This window comes from Aphis gossypii, unplaced genomic scaffold (assembly GCF_020184175.1).
Source record: "Aphis gossypii isolate Hap1 unplaced genomic scaffold, ASM2018417v2 Contig00726, whole genome shotgun sequence".
Classification (NCBI taxonomy): domain Eukaryota; kingdom Metazoa; phylum Arthropoda; class Insecta; order Hemiptera; family Aphididae; genus Aphis; species Aphis gossypii.
The window spans coordinates 30,961-48,916 of record NW_026083251.1 but is presented as its reverse complement, the minus strand read 5'-3'; the positions used below and the strand labels follow the sequence as shown (position 1 = coordinate 48,916).

General features: G+C 25.4%; 1 protein-coding gene across 1 annotated transcript; it reads right to left on the bottom strand.

Annotated features, from left to right (window-relative positions):
• Positions 1-16,474: 16,474 nt before the first annotated feature.
• Positions 16,475-17,752, bottom strand: LOC126555154 (zinc finger MYM-type protein 1-like). Its single transcript, XM_050210113.1, has 3 exons — positions 17,118-17,752; positions 16,887-17,030; positions 16,475-16,651 (listed from the first exon to the last, which is right to left on the bottom strand). The coding sequence occupies exons 1-3, from the start codon at positions 17,669-17,671 to the stop codon at positions 16,501-16,503; spliced, it is 849 nt and encodes a 282-aa protein (XP_050066070.1). The 5' UTR covers positions 17,672-17,752; the 3' UTR covers positions 16,475-16,500.
• Positions 17,753-17,956: the final 204 nt, after the last annotated feature.

The following is a 17,956-nucleotide window of genomic DNA, read 5'->3' as shown; positions in this document are numbered from 1 at the left end:
ATCTGAATCTAAAAAAATCTGTTTTTCAATGCTAATTCCAGCTCCATTGTTTTTACATTTTACTGTATATAATACAATATATGGTTTATTTGCTCTATGTATCTCATATTTCCAATTATCTGGAAGTGTGATTGACTCAAGATCACAACATATTTTCTCAAACTTTTGTTCAGTGGGCAAGACTGAAGATACTTCAGAAAATCCTGGATCAATATCATTACTACAAGGATGTTCAGAAATTTTAGATTCAGCCTATAAAAAAAAAAATATTTACAATATGTAATACATAATGTATACTAGGAATACCTAAACAATAGAACTTTAAAATTAATTATAAAATTGATATAGGTACAGTATTTAAATGTGATACGAACAGTCAAATATTTTAGACATAATATTTATGTATAGTAATGTAATATTTATATATTGTATCTGATTAATTAATATTTTTAGTAAGATTGTAAAATTCACCTCTACTACTTTAATGTTTTAGAAGAGATTAATGAACTATCTCGCTTTATAGGAGACTTTCTTTTAGTTTGTGGATTCGATAAATATTTTGGGCCAGGAAATATGCAAGGGATAGCATCTTCTTTTAGTTTTGGATACTTCAAATTGATCTGAAAAACATTGGTCATTTAAATAAATAGTTAATTAGATAAATAAAATATTCTAAATAAATGAGTAATAAAAAAAAAATTTATCTAGATACTTACACACACTTGTTTATCACCAACCCCTGAAGTCCATGTTCTAACAATTTGATCATCAGTAAAATGACTGGCACAAACTGCTGAATTTTTGTTACAATCAAATCTTTTCGGGGTATTTTATTTATCCACTTATTCCTTAAATTTTCATCCGTAGGTAAAGAAAAAGTAGACTCCTTAATTGTACTATGGTTAGATTTATATCCAGTTTTACAACCGACTACGCAACATGAACGAGGCAGTATCCACTATAATAAAATATTGGACCATTATAATTTATAAGTAGAATAAAGTAAATTCATTGTCGTGAAGTATTTGAGTAAAAGTATTCAAATATTTTTTTAATAATTTAATACATATTTGAAAACATTTTAAATACTATTTCATTGAATACTACTTACTAATTATAACTATAATTTACTAGGTAGTTGATATTAAAAAAATAGTGTAAACTTTGTCTCAAATACGATTTAAAAGTATTACTTAAATAAATTACAAAAAAGATTTTGATAGTAATTTAAAATTTTACCTAATTGAATACTATTTTTTAAGATATTTTACAACACTTTTATTTTACATAATATTGCAACAACAAGTTCAAAATAACATACCTGAATAAAGAAAAGCTGTATAATAAACCAGAAAAGTGAAAATTTTAAACTTTAAACTTTACTGTCGTCCGTTATAACTTAAATATCTGATGTAATAAATTAAATTATCACTATAGTCTATAATCTGTATTCTGTAACCTTACATGCCACTAGCGCTCTAAAGATGTGGTGAAAATGTATACTAAACCCGTATCACGTTCTGACCGCAGCTGCTAATGCTATTCAGATAGACGATAGCTAACCTGTAAATATTTAACCGTGGTCTTAACTCTATAAATATTTCAATAATGGATGTTTTTAATGAATTTTGGTGTACTAATCAAAATCAATCACTTGGTCCTGATGGTATCTCTGCAAAATTTTTATAGGAATCGTCATTTATATTATCACCTATTATAACTTACTTATTTAACAAATCTCAAACGACTAGTATCTTTCCTGACAAATGGAAATTTTCATTTATTACACCAATTTTTAAAAAAGGTAATAAATCATTAGTTACCAATTATCAACCTATATCTAAAATTTCAATCATACCAAAAATATTTTCTAAATTAGTAAATAATAAAATTTTTCCATTATGTGAAAACATTCTTTCAAATGAACAACATGGTTTTCGCCCAGGGCGTTCAACAATAACTAATCTTAGTATATTTAAACAATTAATTCTGGAATCTTTCAATAACAAATCTCAATTTGACGTTATTTATAGGTACGTACTTAGAAAAAGCCTTCGATAGAGTTAATCATTCTCTTCTAACAACAAAACTTAAAGCCTATGGTTTTTATGACCCACTTCTTTCATGGATTCATTCCTTCTTAACCAATCGCACTCAAGCCGTAAAATATGAAAATTATATTTCAGATCAAATTAATATTTTATCCGGCGTTCCTCAGGGTGATCACTTATCACCCTTACTATTCTCGATATTCATAAATGACATTAATACAATTTTAAAACATTCAAGTTGTCTTTTCTTGCGGACTACACAAAAATATATAAGAATATTAAATGTACTAATGATGCATTAGAACTACAATGAGACTTAAACAACCTTTATCAATAGGTGCATTTCCTTGGCACCCTCACCTCGGAATTTCGGAACCAAATTAGGAGCCTTTTTTTGTGCTACGTTTGTGCTGCTTTGTGACCGACTTTGGGAGTTTGTGCGACAAACCCCGATTTTTAACGAATTTAAACCATTTAAAAATTTAAAAATAAATAAACGATCTTAAAATTTTTTTACAGTCTTATACAATATTTAGTGAACATTATACAACAAATGAATAAAACAAATCTCATTTGATAAAGAATATATTTTCATTAAAAAATGTTAATTCAATAAAAAAATGTAATATGAATAAAAAAAACTCGAATTTGATAATAAAATGAATTCGATAAGAAAAATATTTAATAAAAAATGTATTAATATGAATAAAAAAATTTAATTTATTTAAATATTTAAATTCAATAACAAGTCGAATTTGATAAAGAAATTTTAGTCCAATAAAAAATTGTTATGAATAAAAATATTATCATACACGATGATTGTACTATTTTATATAATATTATTACAGAGCAATATGAATAGACACTCAATTAGCTGTTCGGGTTTCTGTATCCCTACGGTTGAAGTAACGTGCATTTACATTTACGGCGAATTTATTGTACCGTATCCGTAATCTGGTAGAATTGGTAGATTGTTGGCAACTTGTTACGAACACTATTTGTTACGAAATTAAAAAAACGGAAACAACGCGATGCCAATATAATTGTATATGATAGTATTGATATTACTTAAATGATAAAATATGCCACGCCCCTAGAGACTATGCTCAAGGCCACAGTCCCCCGATCTTGCCAATACACGCAGTGTCGTACCCGGTAGCATTTTAACATACCCTACATTGTTTCACAACCGGACTTTCCTGATTGGTCTAATTTGAATTTGCGCGCTCAATCACTTATCATAATCACTTGTCTTATACAGTTATACGAATTATTATCAATTAATTAATTAATTATTATTTAATTATCAACATTATCAACTAATCTATTAGGTATTAATATTTGACTTTGTACCTATTTAAATAAATATTCAATTAAATTTATTATTATTTATTTTTAAAAATATTTTATTAAATATTATTAAAACACTATGTTTCTTCCAAGTTCTTTTTAAACAAATTAAAAGAAGAAAAGTTGAACTATGTAGAGATTCGTAGTAATCTTACAACATTAATGATATTAAACAATGGTCGAGGAATATGGACTATTAACTAAAACTCAGTGGATATCTAGGAATTCTATTCCAAGTATAATTCAACTGGTTTAATGAAATATTTCTATTTACTATTTATTTATTTATTAAATAATAAATATTACTATGCACATTACATGAACAAATTTATAGATGCTCATGAATTAGTAAGTTTTATTAAAATAAATAGTTGATTTTTTAACCTTTATGACTTTATTTTAAATCTTTATGCCTAACAAATGTTGTCAAACGAATAAATCATGTAAACATAAAGCAAAAATATCTACACCTAAAATCAATAAAATAAAAATTATAACTTAACTGTACCTATCCATATATTATATTACATATTTATTATATATTATATTGTATTATAAGTAGCAACTTATTATAATAATAAATTAATTATTATGCAACATATATTTTGGTATTTTTAAAATAATAATAATATCTAATAAACAATAGGCATTGAAACTATTGTTTCTTAAACTCAAATTTTAACAATCAATTAGGTACTAAAATATATCAATAACTATAATTATAAAATAAAAAGTTAGGTATTTTGTTTCATTGTGAAAATATATGTTAAAATCTGAAATTTACAATGTAGGTCTGCTATATTTGATTCAATTTAAGAAATAATTAAAGCAATTAATATATAAATTTAAAATTATAACAAAAATCTGTACAAATAATCAATTGTCAAATGCTTCCGCCTAAGTTCATTATAGGTAATAGTTTAGCTTATTTTTAAAATACTTATTTCTATACTTAAGATAATAAGACTGTATACTTCTCATAAACATTTAGATAATAGGTAAATGAAAAAAAAATACTAAGATGAATGTATTATATTTTAAAAGTTATGTGCCTGAAATAGAATAATAATAGTATATATTTTAACTTAATGGCCACGTCCATGTGGTTTAGCATTTGGAAGATTTTTATTTATGTATTCCTAGATTTCTTTTTTTTTTTTGTGTTTTATTTTCTCCATTAGCTGGACGTCCTACAGGAAACCGTTTGCTACCTCTAGTTAGAGTTATAGATCGTCTAGCTATTGAAGTAGGCTGTACTTTAATTGCACATCCCGACCGTTTACGCAATGGTTACAGATGATGATCCAGCAGTGTGTAAGAAAGTCTCCCATGTCCCCTCACTATTAATTTTTTTCAATCGAGTTTCTAATTGTTGTAATCCTGATACAGATGAGACATTATTATTGTTAATTATTCATTAAAGTTACTATACACTCATTGACACACTTATAGGTTCTTGTGTGATAACCTCACTAACTCAGTCAAAGTTAATTGATCTTCTTTGGATGTGTTATCATTTTTAGTATCATGTAAGTTGTCAAAATCATTATTGGAACTAAGTTTGTTTTGTGCTATATTGGGAATAAAAGTTCACAAAAAATGTAATGGAAGTGAATCATCACCATCAGCTAAAATAGAAATTGTATGCTTATCTGTAGGTGACACAGGAGGAAATTTACTGAACCGCATCAAAATGCATATAAACTGCACATTGATGAATGCAAAATGAACCATATGTACCCTGACACATGAACATACACTAATTTTTGTGTTTACTTCATATGTTTCATCACTAGACATTATGATCATATATTTCAGTTTCAGAGAGTTGACTAATATTTCTGGTTTTATATCATTTGCCTTTTTTGACTGTGCTTGAAGAAATAATCTGGCTTTAGATGATCTGGAATTTGCAAACTCCCTAAATCTTCGGCAGTAGTAATCAGTAGTAATCATTTAATACTGTACAACAAAATCTATTAGTGCTATTACATTGTAAGCTTTGACTCTCGAAAGTACAACATCTTTAAAATCCTGACAGTTATTTCTGAATAATTATTGTTTGATGACCTCGAACTACTTCATTTCTCCATGCAAGGCACCATTTAAATCTAAAATCCAATATGAGTCCAAATATTTATTCCAGTTTTCAAATTCTGAATGTTTGGCTGCTGCATATGCTTCCTCTGCCTTATTGATTGTATCAGCATACAAGACTTTTTGAAAACTTTTCATAATATATTTTCTTTTTTCTTTTGGTATTTTGTTTTTGGTTTCCCATAACCAACGCCAGACTGCTTGTAGTACATGAAATACACAAAGTAAATGTTTACTACTTGGCCAGTTATGATTTAGTGCATTTATTTCTGCTAAAGAATTGTCGGTCATAAAAATCTTTGGATATCCAATTCATCCAAAACTATGATTACTAGGCAATGCTTCTTTTGCTAAACTAAATCCAACTTTGTAAGCATCATATGTTTGCCCTAAGGTAATACAATTTGACATTATACTAACATATTTACTAAGACTACAGAGTATATTAATTTATCATATTCATACCTTTAGTAATGATTATAGCTAACGGAACAGCTCCCGCAGCACAAGGAGCAAGCATAAATGTAATCGCATGGTTTTGAGGATCACATGCAGAAGTTGTATCTACAAAAATTATGTCACTAGAAGTCCTAAGCATATGGGCTCTTTTCATCATGGGAGTTATAATAACTACTGCAAATGGATCTTCTTTAAAGTTAACAATGATGTCTTGCTTTTCATAATATTTTTTTTTTTCTAAGAGTTTCTATCAAAAAATTAGTTAAGAGTTAAAACAATCTGGTAATAACATGTAGTGCTGTAGTGGAAAAATATAAAAGTTAAAATAAATGTTTTTTCATAAAAATTTCAAATTTCAATCACTTTATTTCTTAAAAATTGTCCAATATTTTGGTATTTTAGTCAGTAGTACCTCCACTATAATATTTAATTATTAAATAAAACATAAAATAATGAAGTCCTTTTGCCTATGTGATGTAAGTACTCAATTATTTCTAATATTTATTATTAATTTATTAATATTATTAAATGTATTATATTTTAATAATAACAATTGATAAATATTTTAAAATTAGTAATAAAATAAATAGATGAAAATATTGAAGTACCTAAAATTAATATAGTATTATATAAGGCCAATGTGGTAACACATAGAAAACTTATTTAAATTTTTGTCATTAGTCAATAATACAATATTTTTTGTAAATCATAAAATGTATTACAACATATATAGTATAAGTATGTGTATGTTTAACAGTCTAATTAACTTCCTTCTCTAGTATACTTAAAACAAATTAATGGAAGAAAACACTATTTTTTTTAATGGTTAGCAGCATTTAAAAATTATTAAATATAACATAATATCATTGATTATAAATACTAGTATTTATATTAATGCTAATATGTAATGTTAAATAAAGATCTATTTATTTGATATATACATTATAGTATTTCTACTTCTTTCACATTAAATTTCTAATCTATGGTATACTTATAAGTTACACATCATAATAGAAAAAATGGTTAGAAAAATAAATTTAATTCAGAACATTATAATATGCTTATTATAACAAGATACAAAAATATGTTATAAATTAAGATTGCTATAAGTTAATAAAATATTACAAAAAAAAGATGAGGTAAAGTAATGCTCACTTCAATTAATCTTGAACCACTCCGTGGACCAAGGTTTTTAAGACGCCATTGCTCATGCCAATTTTGTACACAGCGGTATGTTGGGTTTAGCACATTAGCATAATTTTTTTATTAAAATCATCATTTAAAGATAAAACATGTTCATGAAATTTTGTAGATTCAATTATTCCCATACCATTATTAAAATATTCTATAAAAGTATCTTGAAGACTTTTTTTAGCTGGTAAAAATCTTAGAGCTTCTGCAGTTTCCAATGTATGGGAATGACAACTATAAATCTTTATTAAAGCCAACAAACCATCCTAACAACATTACAGAATTATTAAAAATTAGAAACTAACCAAATCAATAGTCAACGTAAGGTATTAATCAACATTTTAAATTAAGAATTTCCAAATTATCAACATTAAACAATAAAAGTATTTGAACAAAGTTTTTATGGTTGATGTATGGAAATTGGAAATAAATTAAAAATTATAGATTTTTATCAACCAACAAAGAAGTTACAGTGTATGTATGTTAAATGTTAATTATATAACATTAAAAAAAACTTAAAAACAAATTTAAGATAAAATTATATGTTTTCATTAAGTATAATAGATGATTATGGACAAAATAACACAAACTGAAATAAAAAATTATAAAATTTATATTATAAACTTATTTTTTTTCAATTAGTTGAAAATGATAGTCTTATTAAAATATGAAAAATTACTTTAGAATCAAATAGAATAATTAAATTATATTTTATGCAGGCAGTTAAAAAAATCTACTATGTAACTTTTATTTTTCCTGTTTATTTATTTGAACTTCTTGATAACAATATTTAGGAAGTATTAATTAATTAACATACTTAATACCATACCTGACATAAAATTAAGATAATTTTTTAATATATTTAACTCATTAAAGTGTATTAGTATTTTTCAAAGATACAACTAAATACTATTACTATAAATATATTAAGTAATTTATAATGTTAAATATAAATAAGATTAAGGTTGGAGATTTAAATAATCTAATATTTAAAAGTACCAAATAGTTTTGCACTCTTACTTTTACAAAACTATCAGTTTTCTGGTCCACGGTGTGTCTAATTTTATTTTACATAATATATATGCTGGACATTGAGTGTTTTTGGAATTTCCTTTTATGTTTTTTTCATTTGGCACTTTATTAAATCCACTGTGGTGACAAACAAACTTTTTCCTAATTAATTTTAAATAGTAACAAAAATTAATGATACCCATCATGTCATCAATACCTAGTAAATAACTATTTTACAAATTTATGACATAATAAACTACAATATTGGACTATTAAAAAAATAATAATAATAACTAACTACTAACTATTAATAATATTAAAAATAAATTATACAGTTAAAATATTTTATTTATTTATTTTTTTTATTTTTTTTATTCTTCAAGAAGATAATGGGCCCACTGAACATGTTCGTGTGGGGCCTATGAGTTCACAATTTACAATTTACATTTAAATGGACGGTTGGTGAGAAGGGTATAAGTCATTTTTTGGATAATTTGGGGTTATTAATCAATTTTATAGGATTTTTAACGCCGCATCGTTTGGTGGCACTGTAATTTTCCTATGTGTTATTGTTATTTTGCTACTATTTATACGTGCGGTTGGGCACAAGTCAAACCAAAAATAATTTATTTGGTGAGAAAGGGGATAAGTCACTCAAAGCAAAAACTTGTTGTTTAATAATATTGTTATTAATGTGATGTGATCGACGATCGTCTTCACAGGCACAATAAGAATAGATGTAAATTCATACTTTTTCGAATTTATTTGACATAATTATTATTAGTGTAGTTGTGTAATCATTTAATTAAATTAATACAAATGATATTTGAAAGAGATGACTTCTAAAAGATCTAAACTACTTCTAACATTGGCAAAAAGTAAGTACTTGTTTATTTTAATAATACACTAATATTAAAACAAACACTACTACTTGTTACATACTTAAAGTAAAATAATGTAATGAATAATAACATTTGTAGTAAGTAAATCAATTAGCCATCATAGATTGTGGTCAACAGAAAATGTTGGCTAGTTTACAGATTTAGCAAGAAATCAAATAGAATTATTAAAGATGTTTACATTACATTTTTTACTATATTATTTAAAGTTATTTAATTTTATTATTACATAATCTGTAGACATTGATTAACTATGAATTTTTAAATTCAAATATCTAGATTTTAATGATGCCAAGCAACTGTCAACATCAACCATCACCAAATTACCATTGCGACGCAATTTGATGCATTCATTTAATGCTGCTTTAAATTCTGATATAAATGTAAGATTTTATTTTCTATGAATACTTCTAATTATTATACTTTATGTATAACTAAGTACTTAATCATAATTCAATTTTTTTTTACTAGGACCAAAATAACCAGCATAACGATTCAAACGACAATATGGAAATTGAAAATCACTGATGTCAATGAAATTAGTTGTGTAAATTCAAAAATGAATGTTCAAGTCAGTAAATATTCACAACTATTTAAACTTATAGTTAAACAATATTTTATTTAATTGTTAAATATATTAATTAAATTAATAATTAATTTTAGCAATGGGTAAATCAGTGTAACTTTTTTGATGCCAACGAACACAAAAATAATAGTGTAATATGATAACATTAAATGGTGAAGATTTGAAATAATAGTACAAGAGACACCTGACTATGATAATGATGTTAGTGTAGTATTAGGAACACCTGAGCATGTTTTTGAACCAGGTATTAATTATTTATACTTAGTAGTGTATTTATGTACAAATAATTATGAAAACTTAATGAATTTAAATGTATAGAAATGTGTCTTCTTTGAAAATCCAAATTTTCTTCTCTATTAATAATATAAAACTACCATTACCAATCTACTTTATATTAGTTTTAATTATCTTACAATATTTTGAAGATTTATCCATATGTTAAATTACTTTTGATTTGTATGTTACCATAGTGTTAAGTTTAAATTTATTTTTTTTCCAAGACAGTTAATTATTTTTGTTCATCTCCCTTACAATACCCTGCCCCCTCCATGCAAAAATAAAAAACAAAAAATTATAAGCTTTAGACAATTTATTTTATTAATTAATTTTATAATAATTCTAGTTTTGTGTAACTATATGTAGGTATATTTACTTAATAATATAATTAATACCTAATGTCCTAATAATAATCATTATACACTATAATAATATATTAATACACACACCTATTAATAAATAATATAATTTACTTAATTATTACTAATTCAATTTACTCTTGAACCTGATAAATATAGTAATTTACATAGGTATATCAAATATTTTATTCTGATTTATGTCTTAGATTTTGCTATGAATATAGAAAATGTTGAAAATGTTGAAAGTCTTGGAATAATTGACAATATTGAAAATGATGGTAATGTTGAAAATGTTGAAAGTCTTGGAATAATTGAAAATATTGAAAGTGATGGGAATGTTGAAAATGTTAGTCATAGCAGAAAAATAAAATCAGCAAAAAGGGAGATACCAGACTTTATAGACAAAACAGGAAAGAAAAAGAAAGAAATATGTGTGGGAGCAATATGTTACTAATAAAGGAAAGCTAGTTAATGTCGTGTATCTAGACCTTTAACTGACTGTAGACTAAGATGTAAGACTAAAATTAATTGGGATTTACAACAAACATTGTTCAATATTACTGGTCGATGAAATCATATGATAGGCGGATAACATATATATCTAATCTCATAAGACCAACTAAAAAAGCAGTTACTAGAAGAAAGAGAAGAGACACTCCAGAAAAGCAAAAAAATAGACAATGACATATCAATATCAGTTCCAAAGGACAATGAAATGGTTATTATTTGCAAGTTATGTTTCTTAAACATATTTGGTGAAACTCCAAAATTCATTCAAAAAATTTGTACACAAAAAACTTTTATCTCCTGCTCAAAAAATGTCTCCAGATAAGAGAGGAAAAAATACACCAAAAATAAGAAAAGTCCACAAACTGTTAAATCTATTTTAAATCATATTAATCTGCTTCCATCTTATGAAAGCCATTACTGCGGAAAGAGACTGTAAAAAAATATTTACCTCCTTATTTTACTATGCAATTGCATATGATGATTATAAAAAAACTACAAATGAGTCAGTCAGTCGTGGTTGTATGAAAAACATTTTAAAAAATCTGGTTTGAAAATAAAAAATCCAAAAAAGGACACTTGTTCCCAATGTGACAGCTTAAATACAAATTGTCAACAATAGGTGCACAAATGAACAAAGGCTGAATTGATTATAAAAGAAATAAGCACCACGTAGAAGCAGAAGATGCATATGAATCAAAAAGAAAGACTCTAGTTTAGTAACTGATGATATATGTGTGATAGCATTTGATCTTCAACAATGCCTTCCCAACTCCCAACTTGGAATCATCAGTGGCCTTTCTACAAAAGACAGTTATGGACATTAATCTTACAGTACATAAGTTAACGTCACATGCATATTGTTATATTTGGAATGAAACAATTGCTAAAAGAGGTGCCAACGATATTGGGTCTTGTGTATTCCATTACTTATCAAATCTTCCACCAAATATATCTCATGTTATAATGTACAGTGACTGCTGTCCAGGCCAAAATAAAAATACTATATTTATGGCTATGTGCTTGGCTTTTTGGAACAGCACAAGATAAATACAAATTATAGACCACAATTCATGGTACCAGGGCACACGCGAATGGAGTGCGACTCTGACCATGCACGTATAGAAAAAGCTAAGAAACGTTTCTCTGCTCCTATCAACCATCCTCATGATTGGGCACAATTGATTCGTTATGCTGGGAAAGATAAATTTAGTGTCATTGAAACAGATCAAACTCATTTTCTAGATTTCAATAGCTTATTAAAATCAAAATATCAATTTAAAAAAAAAAATGTTGTTGGGCAGTTGTTTTTGTTCAGAGATGCCAAGTGGTTCAGATATAAAAAGTGTAATAAAGATTTGGTATACTACAAAACTTCATTGAAAGAAGATGCAGAATTTGAATGTTTAAGTTTATCTCGAAGAAATGCTATTTCCAACCCATTACCAACCATACCAAAGCTTATAATAATGATTTACCTGTAACACTTGAAAAAAAAAGGATTTACTATCATTATTACAATCATTCCTGAATTGTATCATGATTTTTATAAACAATTAAAAACCAAGGAGAATTTAAATGATCCTATTGTGTCGGATGAAGACGACGAGTAAGATATTAATTACCTAATGTGTTTATCATTTTTTATTAATTGTTTTTATTTCAATTTTCTATAACTATTATTATTATGTTATGATTATGTTCCTAAAGTAAGGATATCAATAAATATTAAAGTTTTATTTTTTAATACTCTTAAAATATTAGATAGTTATAATACCTATTATGTAATTATAATGTACATATTTCACTATAATAAATATTATGTTTTTACTTTTTATCAATTGTTTTACTTTTTATTTAATGTTATTCCTGAAGTAAGGATCTCACTAAGTTGTATAAGCTTTATTTTGTAATGCTTTAAGAAATGTTAAAATAATAATATGTTTTACTTCTATCTTAATATTAATAATAATAATATCTTATTATTAATATCTTAATATTAACATTTAATATTTTTTTGTTAGCTATATTTTATTAATGAACTCAACATTTATTTTCCTGAGAAAAGAATTCTATTGGTTTGTATTCAATATTATTTTGAAATATGAGTTAGTAATATTTAAAATAACATATATTATTCATTTTTATTTTTTTGTTACTTATGCCCTTTCTCACAAATAGTATTGAAATTTATTTGTGATAAAAGTATTAAGTCAATGTGATAAAAGACATAAGTCAATATATTTTAAAATATCTAGTGCAATTGGACATAAGTCATCTTTAAACACCTGTTTAATAATTTATACTCATATTTATCATTTTATGTGTGAAAAAGTGCATATAAAAATTATAAAAATAGTTATTGTAAATATAATTATTTCACAGTATAAGTTATTAAGTTTTTTTGTCTCCTGGAAAATCGTATAATTTGACTTGTACCCTTTCTCATCAAAAACCGTCCAAATATAAATTCATTAAATAGTTCATATAAACTAAATAATTAAGAAATGTGCATATAACTATAATATTAATATAAGTAAATATATGTTTTCTCTCATTGCTTATATAATATAATATTATGTAAAAAATATTATAGTTAAATAATATAATATAATGTGATAATATAAAAACAAAATTAACAATAGTTACTAAAGTCATACTACTAATATAATAACTATGAAGTAATTCTATACATTTGTTAAGAGTCTTTCTATATTTTGTTCTTGTAATAACCAGTGTAATTTTTTTTTTTAAGAATCTTTAAAGAGTTGCTCTGTTTAATTTCTAATGGTAGTATATTGTAAATTTTTGGACCAATATATAAGTATTTGACTGTGTTAATTTTTTGTGCATAGTCGGTACTTTGATATTAGATATTTGTCTAGTATTATGTCCGTGTTCAGTTTTAAAAGTAAGTTTATTTTTAATTATATAAATTACCGCCGCTTTATAAAATAATTTTTTTATTGGTAGTACATTCATGTCAAAGTATAAATATTTTGTGTGGTATCTTGAGTCTTTTTTTAGGATAATTTTTAGTATTTTATTTTGTATTTTTTTCAATGAATCTATGGTTGTATCGTACATACCTCCCCATATAGAAATACCATAACTAATTATAGATTCTATTAATGCTTGATACACTACTCTAATTGTCTTAAGTTCTAAGATATCTGTTAAAATTTTAAATGCATACATAAGTTTTCTTAATTTATTTGTTATATATTGTATATATAGTTATAATATTATAAGGAAGTTTTTATTTAACCCTACCAGACAAATATTAACAATCCAACATTTCTAGTAACAATTTAATATGTAGGTATAGATACATATATACATAGGTAGTTAATACCTAGTTATTAATATTTTAATTGTAACTTAGATGTAGGTAACTAATAATAAATATTAGATTTTAGACAATTACTTATTGGCTTAATCAATGTCTAATAGATTAAAAGAAAACAATACTTTAATAATATTATTTAAATTATGAAAATAATCAGTCATATAAGAACATGTGACCTTATTGGTTTTGAAGATTAAATTAATTTTACAAAAAAGTATGGATCTATTCAGTCGATAATATTATGATTTTGAATAAAGTACAACAGTATAATAGTATAACAGTGATACCTAAAAAAACATATTATAGGTAGGTACTGTTAAGTATAATGTATTATGTAACTAATATAAATTTAGTATTTAGGTATTAGATAGGTACCTGTATGGCAGTATGTACCTATACATAATGTAGGTAACTTACCATCAATAATGTAGTACAAATATGAAAGAATGCTACTATATATATCTACCTACTAAATACTCTAATTAGCATTAGATACTTTTAAACCAGTTGAATTATAATAATTTAATTGATTTAAATTCTATTTGCATCTATGGTCCTAACTACACTTACGAACACAATATTTTTGTTCCACTTGGAATAGAACTCCTAGATATCCACTGAGTTTTAGTTAATAGTCCATATTCCTCGACCCATTGTTTAATATCATTAATTGTTGTAAGATTACTACGAATCTCTACATAGTTCAACTTTTCTTCTTTTAATTTGTTTAAAAAAGAACTTGGAAGGAACATAGTGTTTTAATAATATTTAATAAAATATTTTTAAAAATAAATAATAAAAATTTAATTGAATATTTATTTAAATAGGTACAAAGTCAAATATTAATACCTAATAGATTAGTTGATAATGTTGATAATTAAATAATAATTAATTAATTAATTGATAATAATTCGTATAACTGTATAAGACAAGTGATTATGATAAGTGATTGAGCGCGCAAATTCAAATTAGACCAATCAGGAAAGTCCGGTTGTGAAACAATGTAGGGTATGTTAAAATGCTACCCGGTACCCCATATATTATATAGTTTGGTACAACTGCCTCCACGTGCGCACTTATTTATAATATAATATGCATGGTGATATAATACCGCGTGTATTTACCGCATACCGTGTATAAATACTACTAACAGGTATTTTGTTTTTAATTTTTGGTTTCAAGTATTGGTTGTTATTTTTAAACAATTCCTTATCTTGTAAATCCTTATTTTTCATGCATCACGATCGCCGGTCATGAATACTTAGTACCTACAAACCGATGATACGTCTTATTTAAATAATACTTTTGACATTGTTATCTAGATAGTGGTTTCTAAAAGTAGCTTTGCTATTATTTTTTTTTGGATATTTTTTCATCAAGTATTCACTGTGATTCAGATAATCAGATTACAGGTAAGATTATTTTAATTATTATACCTACCTACCTATATAGTATTATATAATTAATTATCTATAGTATTTTCTGATTACAATAAATTTAAAATGATATATTGATTTTATAATATTATAATTTTTACATTGTTCCACTATAATATATAACTATTTAATATTTTTCTGATTTGTATATTTAGTTAGGTAATTTTAAGCATAATTTTCTGCTCTCATTTTATTATATATATTATAATATCGAATAATAAACTATTGATGCATTACATTATTGTACACAATATAATATATTGTTTTGTCCTTGGTAGCCAACCTTTATTCTAATATATTTAAGCTCAGGTCGACGTTATCGTTGACGTTAGAATACTCCTACAAATAGTATATTACAATAATTTTTATATTATATTCGAGGTAATGAAATAGCTACTAAGTTACACCCTATGTAGCTTATATTGGTGATAAATGATTATATATTTAATTTAATTAAGCACAACAAATGTGGAACTGTATGTAATGTAATACCTATACTATATTATAATAAGAACATAACTATCCATCGATAACATAAATATCAATACTACTACAGATACTATATATATATATATAAATATTGGTGTTGATAGGTACGTAAGTTAGTTGTTACCTACTATGAGTACCTATATTGGTAGTTAAATATTTAATTAAACACACAAATTCTGCAACTACTTAGTATGTAGCAGGCACGTAAATGGATGCTTATTTTGGGGGGGGGGCGATCAGTGGCAAAGTCATAAATTAGTTGGTAGTGTCGTATTATTATAGTCATTATTATAAGTACTTGGTTTAATTATAATTGTGAAGCTAAATATTTAATTGAATAAAGGCTATTAAAAATAAAATAAAACAAAATAGTTACATGGTTACATAGGTATATAAAAAAATGTATACAATTTTTATAGTTAAAAATTTATAATATTTATTTATAATATCAAGTCAGTATTTCTTTTTTTTAAAGAAGCAAAGCGTTTAATTATGTCATCCACTGATATATCTATTTCTCTATGAATATGTAGCAGAGCCAAACCGCATAGCCGATCTTGTCCCATCTTAGAACGCAACCAAGTTTTTAATCTACAGCAACAGCAGTCAATAAAAATATAGCAGCTTATAAGCAAAAGCAAAAACTTAATACAATTAGTGTAATAATTAATCATTAGTACAAAATTAGAGAGGAAGTGTTGGATTCATGCATGTATCAAGTTGTATTAAAAGTTTAAAAAGTGTTTTAAGTTTACATCAATGAAAATCAGTTAATTTGAAAATTGAGTAAACTATGATAATGTTAGAAATAGATTAAAATTATTACCTCCTTAATGTGGAAAATGATCGCTCAGCTGATGCTACACTAATTGGCAAGCATGCAATAATTTGAAGGAGTTTTTTAATATTAGGATAAAGCATCTCACTGCATAACTCAAATGAAGTCATAGTATCCAAATTTGATATGTTACTTAATTCTGAAATTGAAAATTATGTTTTTACTATTTATTTAAATGTTACAATTTTAAAGTGCCCTATTTTTTGTACTAAATTTTACAAACCTTCATTCTTTTCTCTAATCCACTTAGATTTCCAAAGATTTAGTTCACTCTTAAGTTCTGTTTCATTTATTTCATTATTTTCATCAAAAGTAAAATACTTTATAACTAATTTTAGTAAATTATATACATCTTCATCATCAGTTTCAACAATATTTCTAGGTATAACCTTAGATAATTTTAACAAGGCTTGACTTTTTTCATTTAAGAACCGACACTTGAGGTCATCTAACACACTGTCTAAAAGTGGAATATAAATAGATATTCTGTAATAATCCTCTACGGAATTGGTTGAATAGTTGCGTCTTGAATTTTGACGAGATACTATGCGAGGTTTTTTAATATCAATTTCAAGTTTATTCATTTCATTTTTACATTCTTCAAATAATGACTTAAATTCATCTGTACTGTTTTTTCTTTTTTTTTCTAAGTTATCTATGACATCATTAATCACTTTGGTTGAGTTACTTATATCTGCATTGACATTTTGTAATATTCTACTTACAGAAATTGTAACGCATAGTAATGAAGCAAGTGAATAAATTGATACCATAAATTCACAGGTACATATGGCTGTCAATAATGTTCTTGCCTTTGATGAGGAGTCATTTTCTTGCCATGATGATATTGCGGTTAGTGCTTCCAAAATGTATGGTAATGATGATTTAAAAATTATAACACTATCATGCCGATCAACCCATCGTGTTTCACATAAACTTTTGAGGCGTGCTTTTCCTTTTAAAACTGTTATTAGTACATAATTTCTTTTGGAGGACATGTTGAAAAAAGAAATGACTTCTTTCATTAGGCCTACACTATTTCGGATAGCTTGAACAGA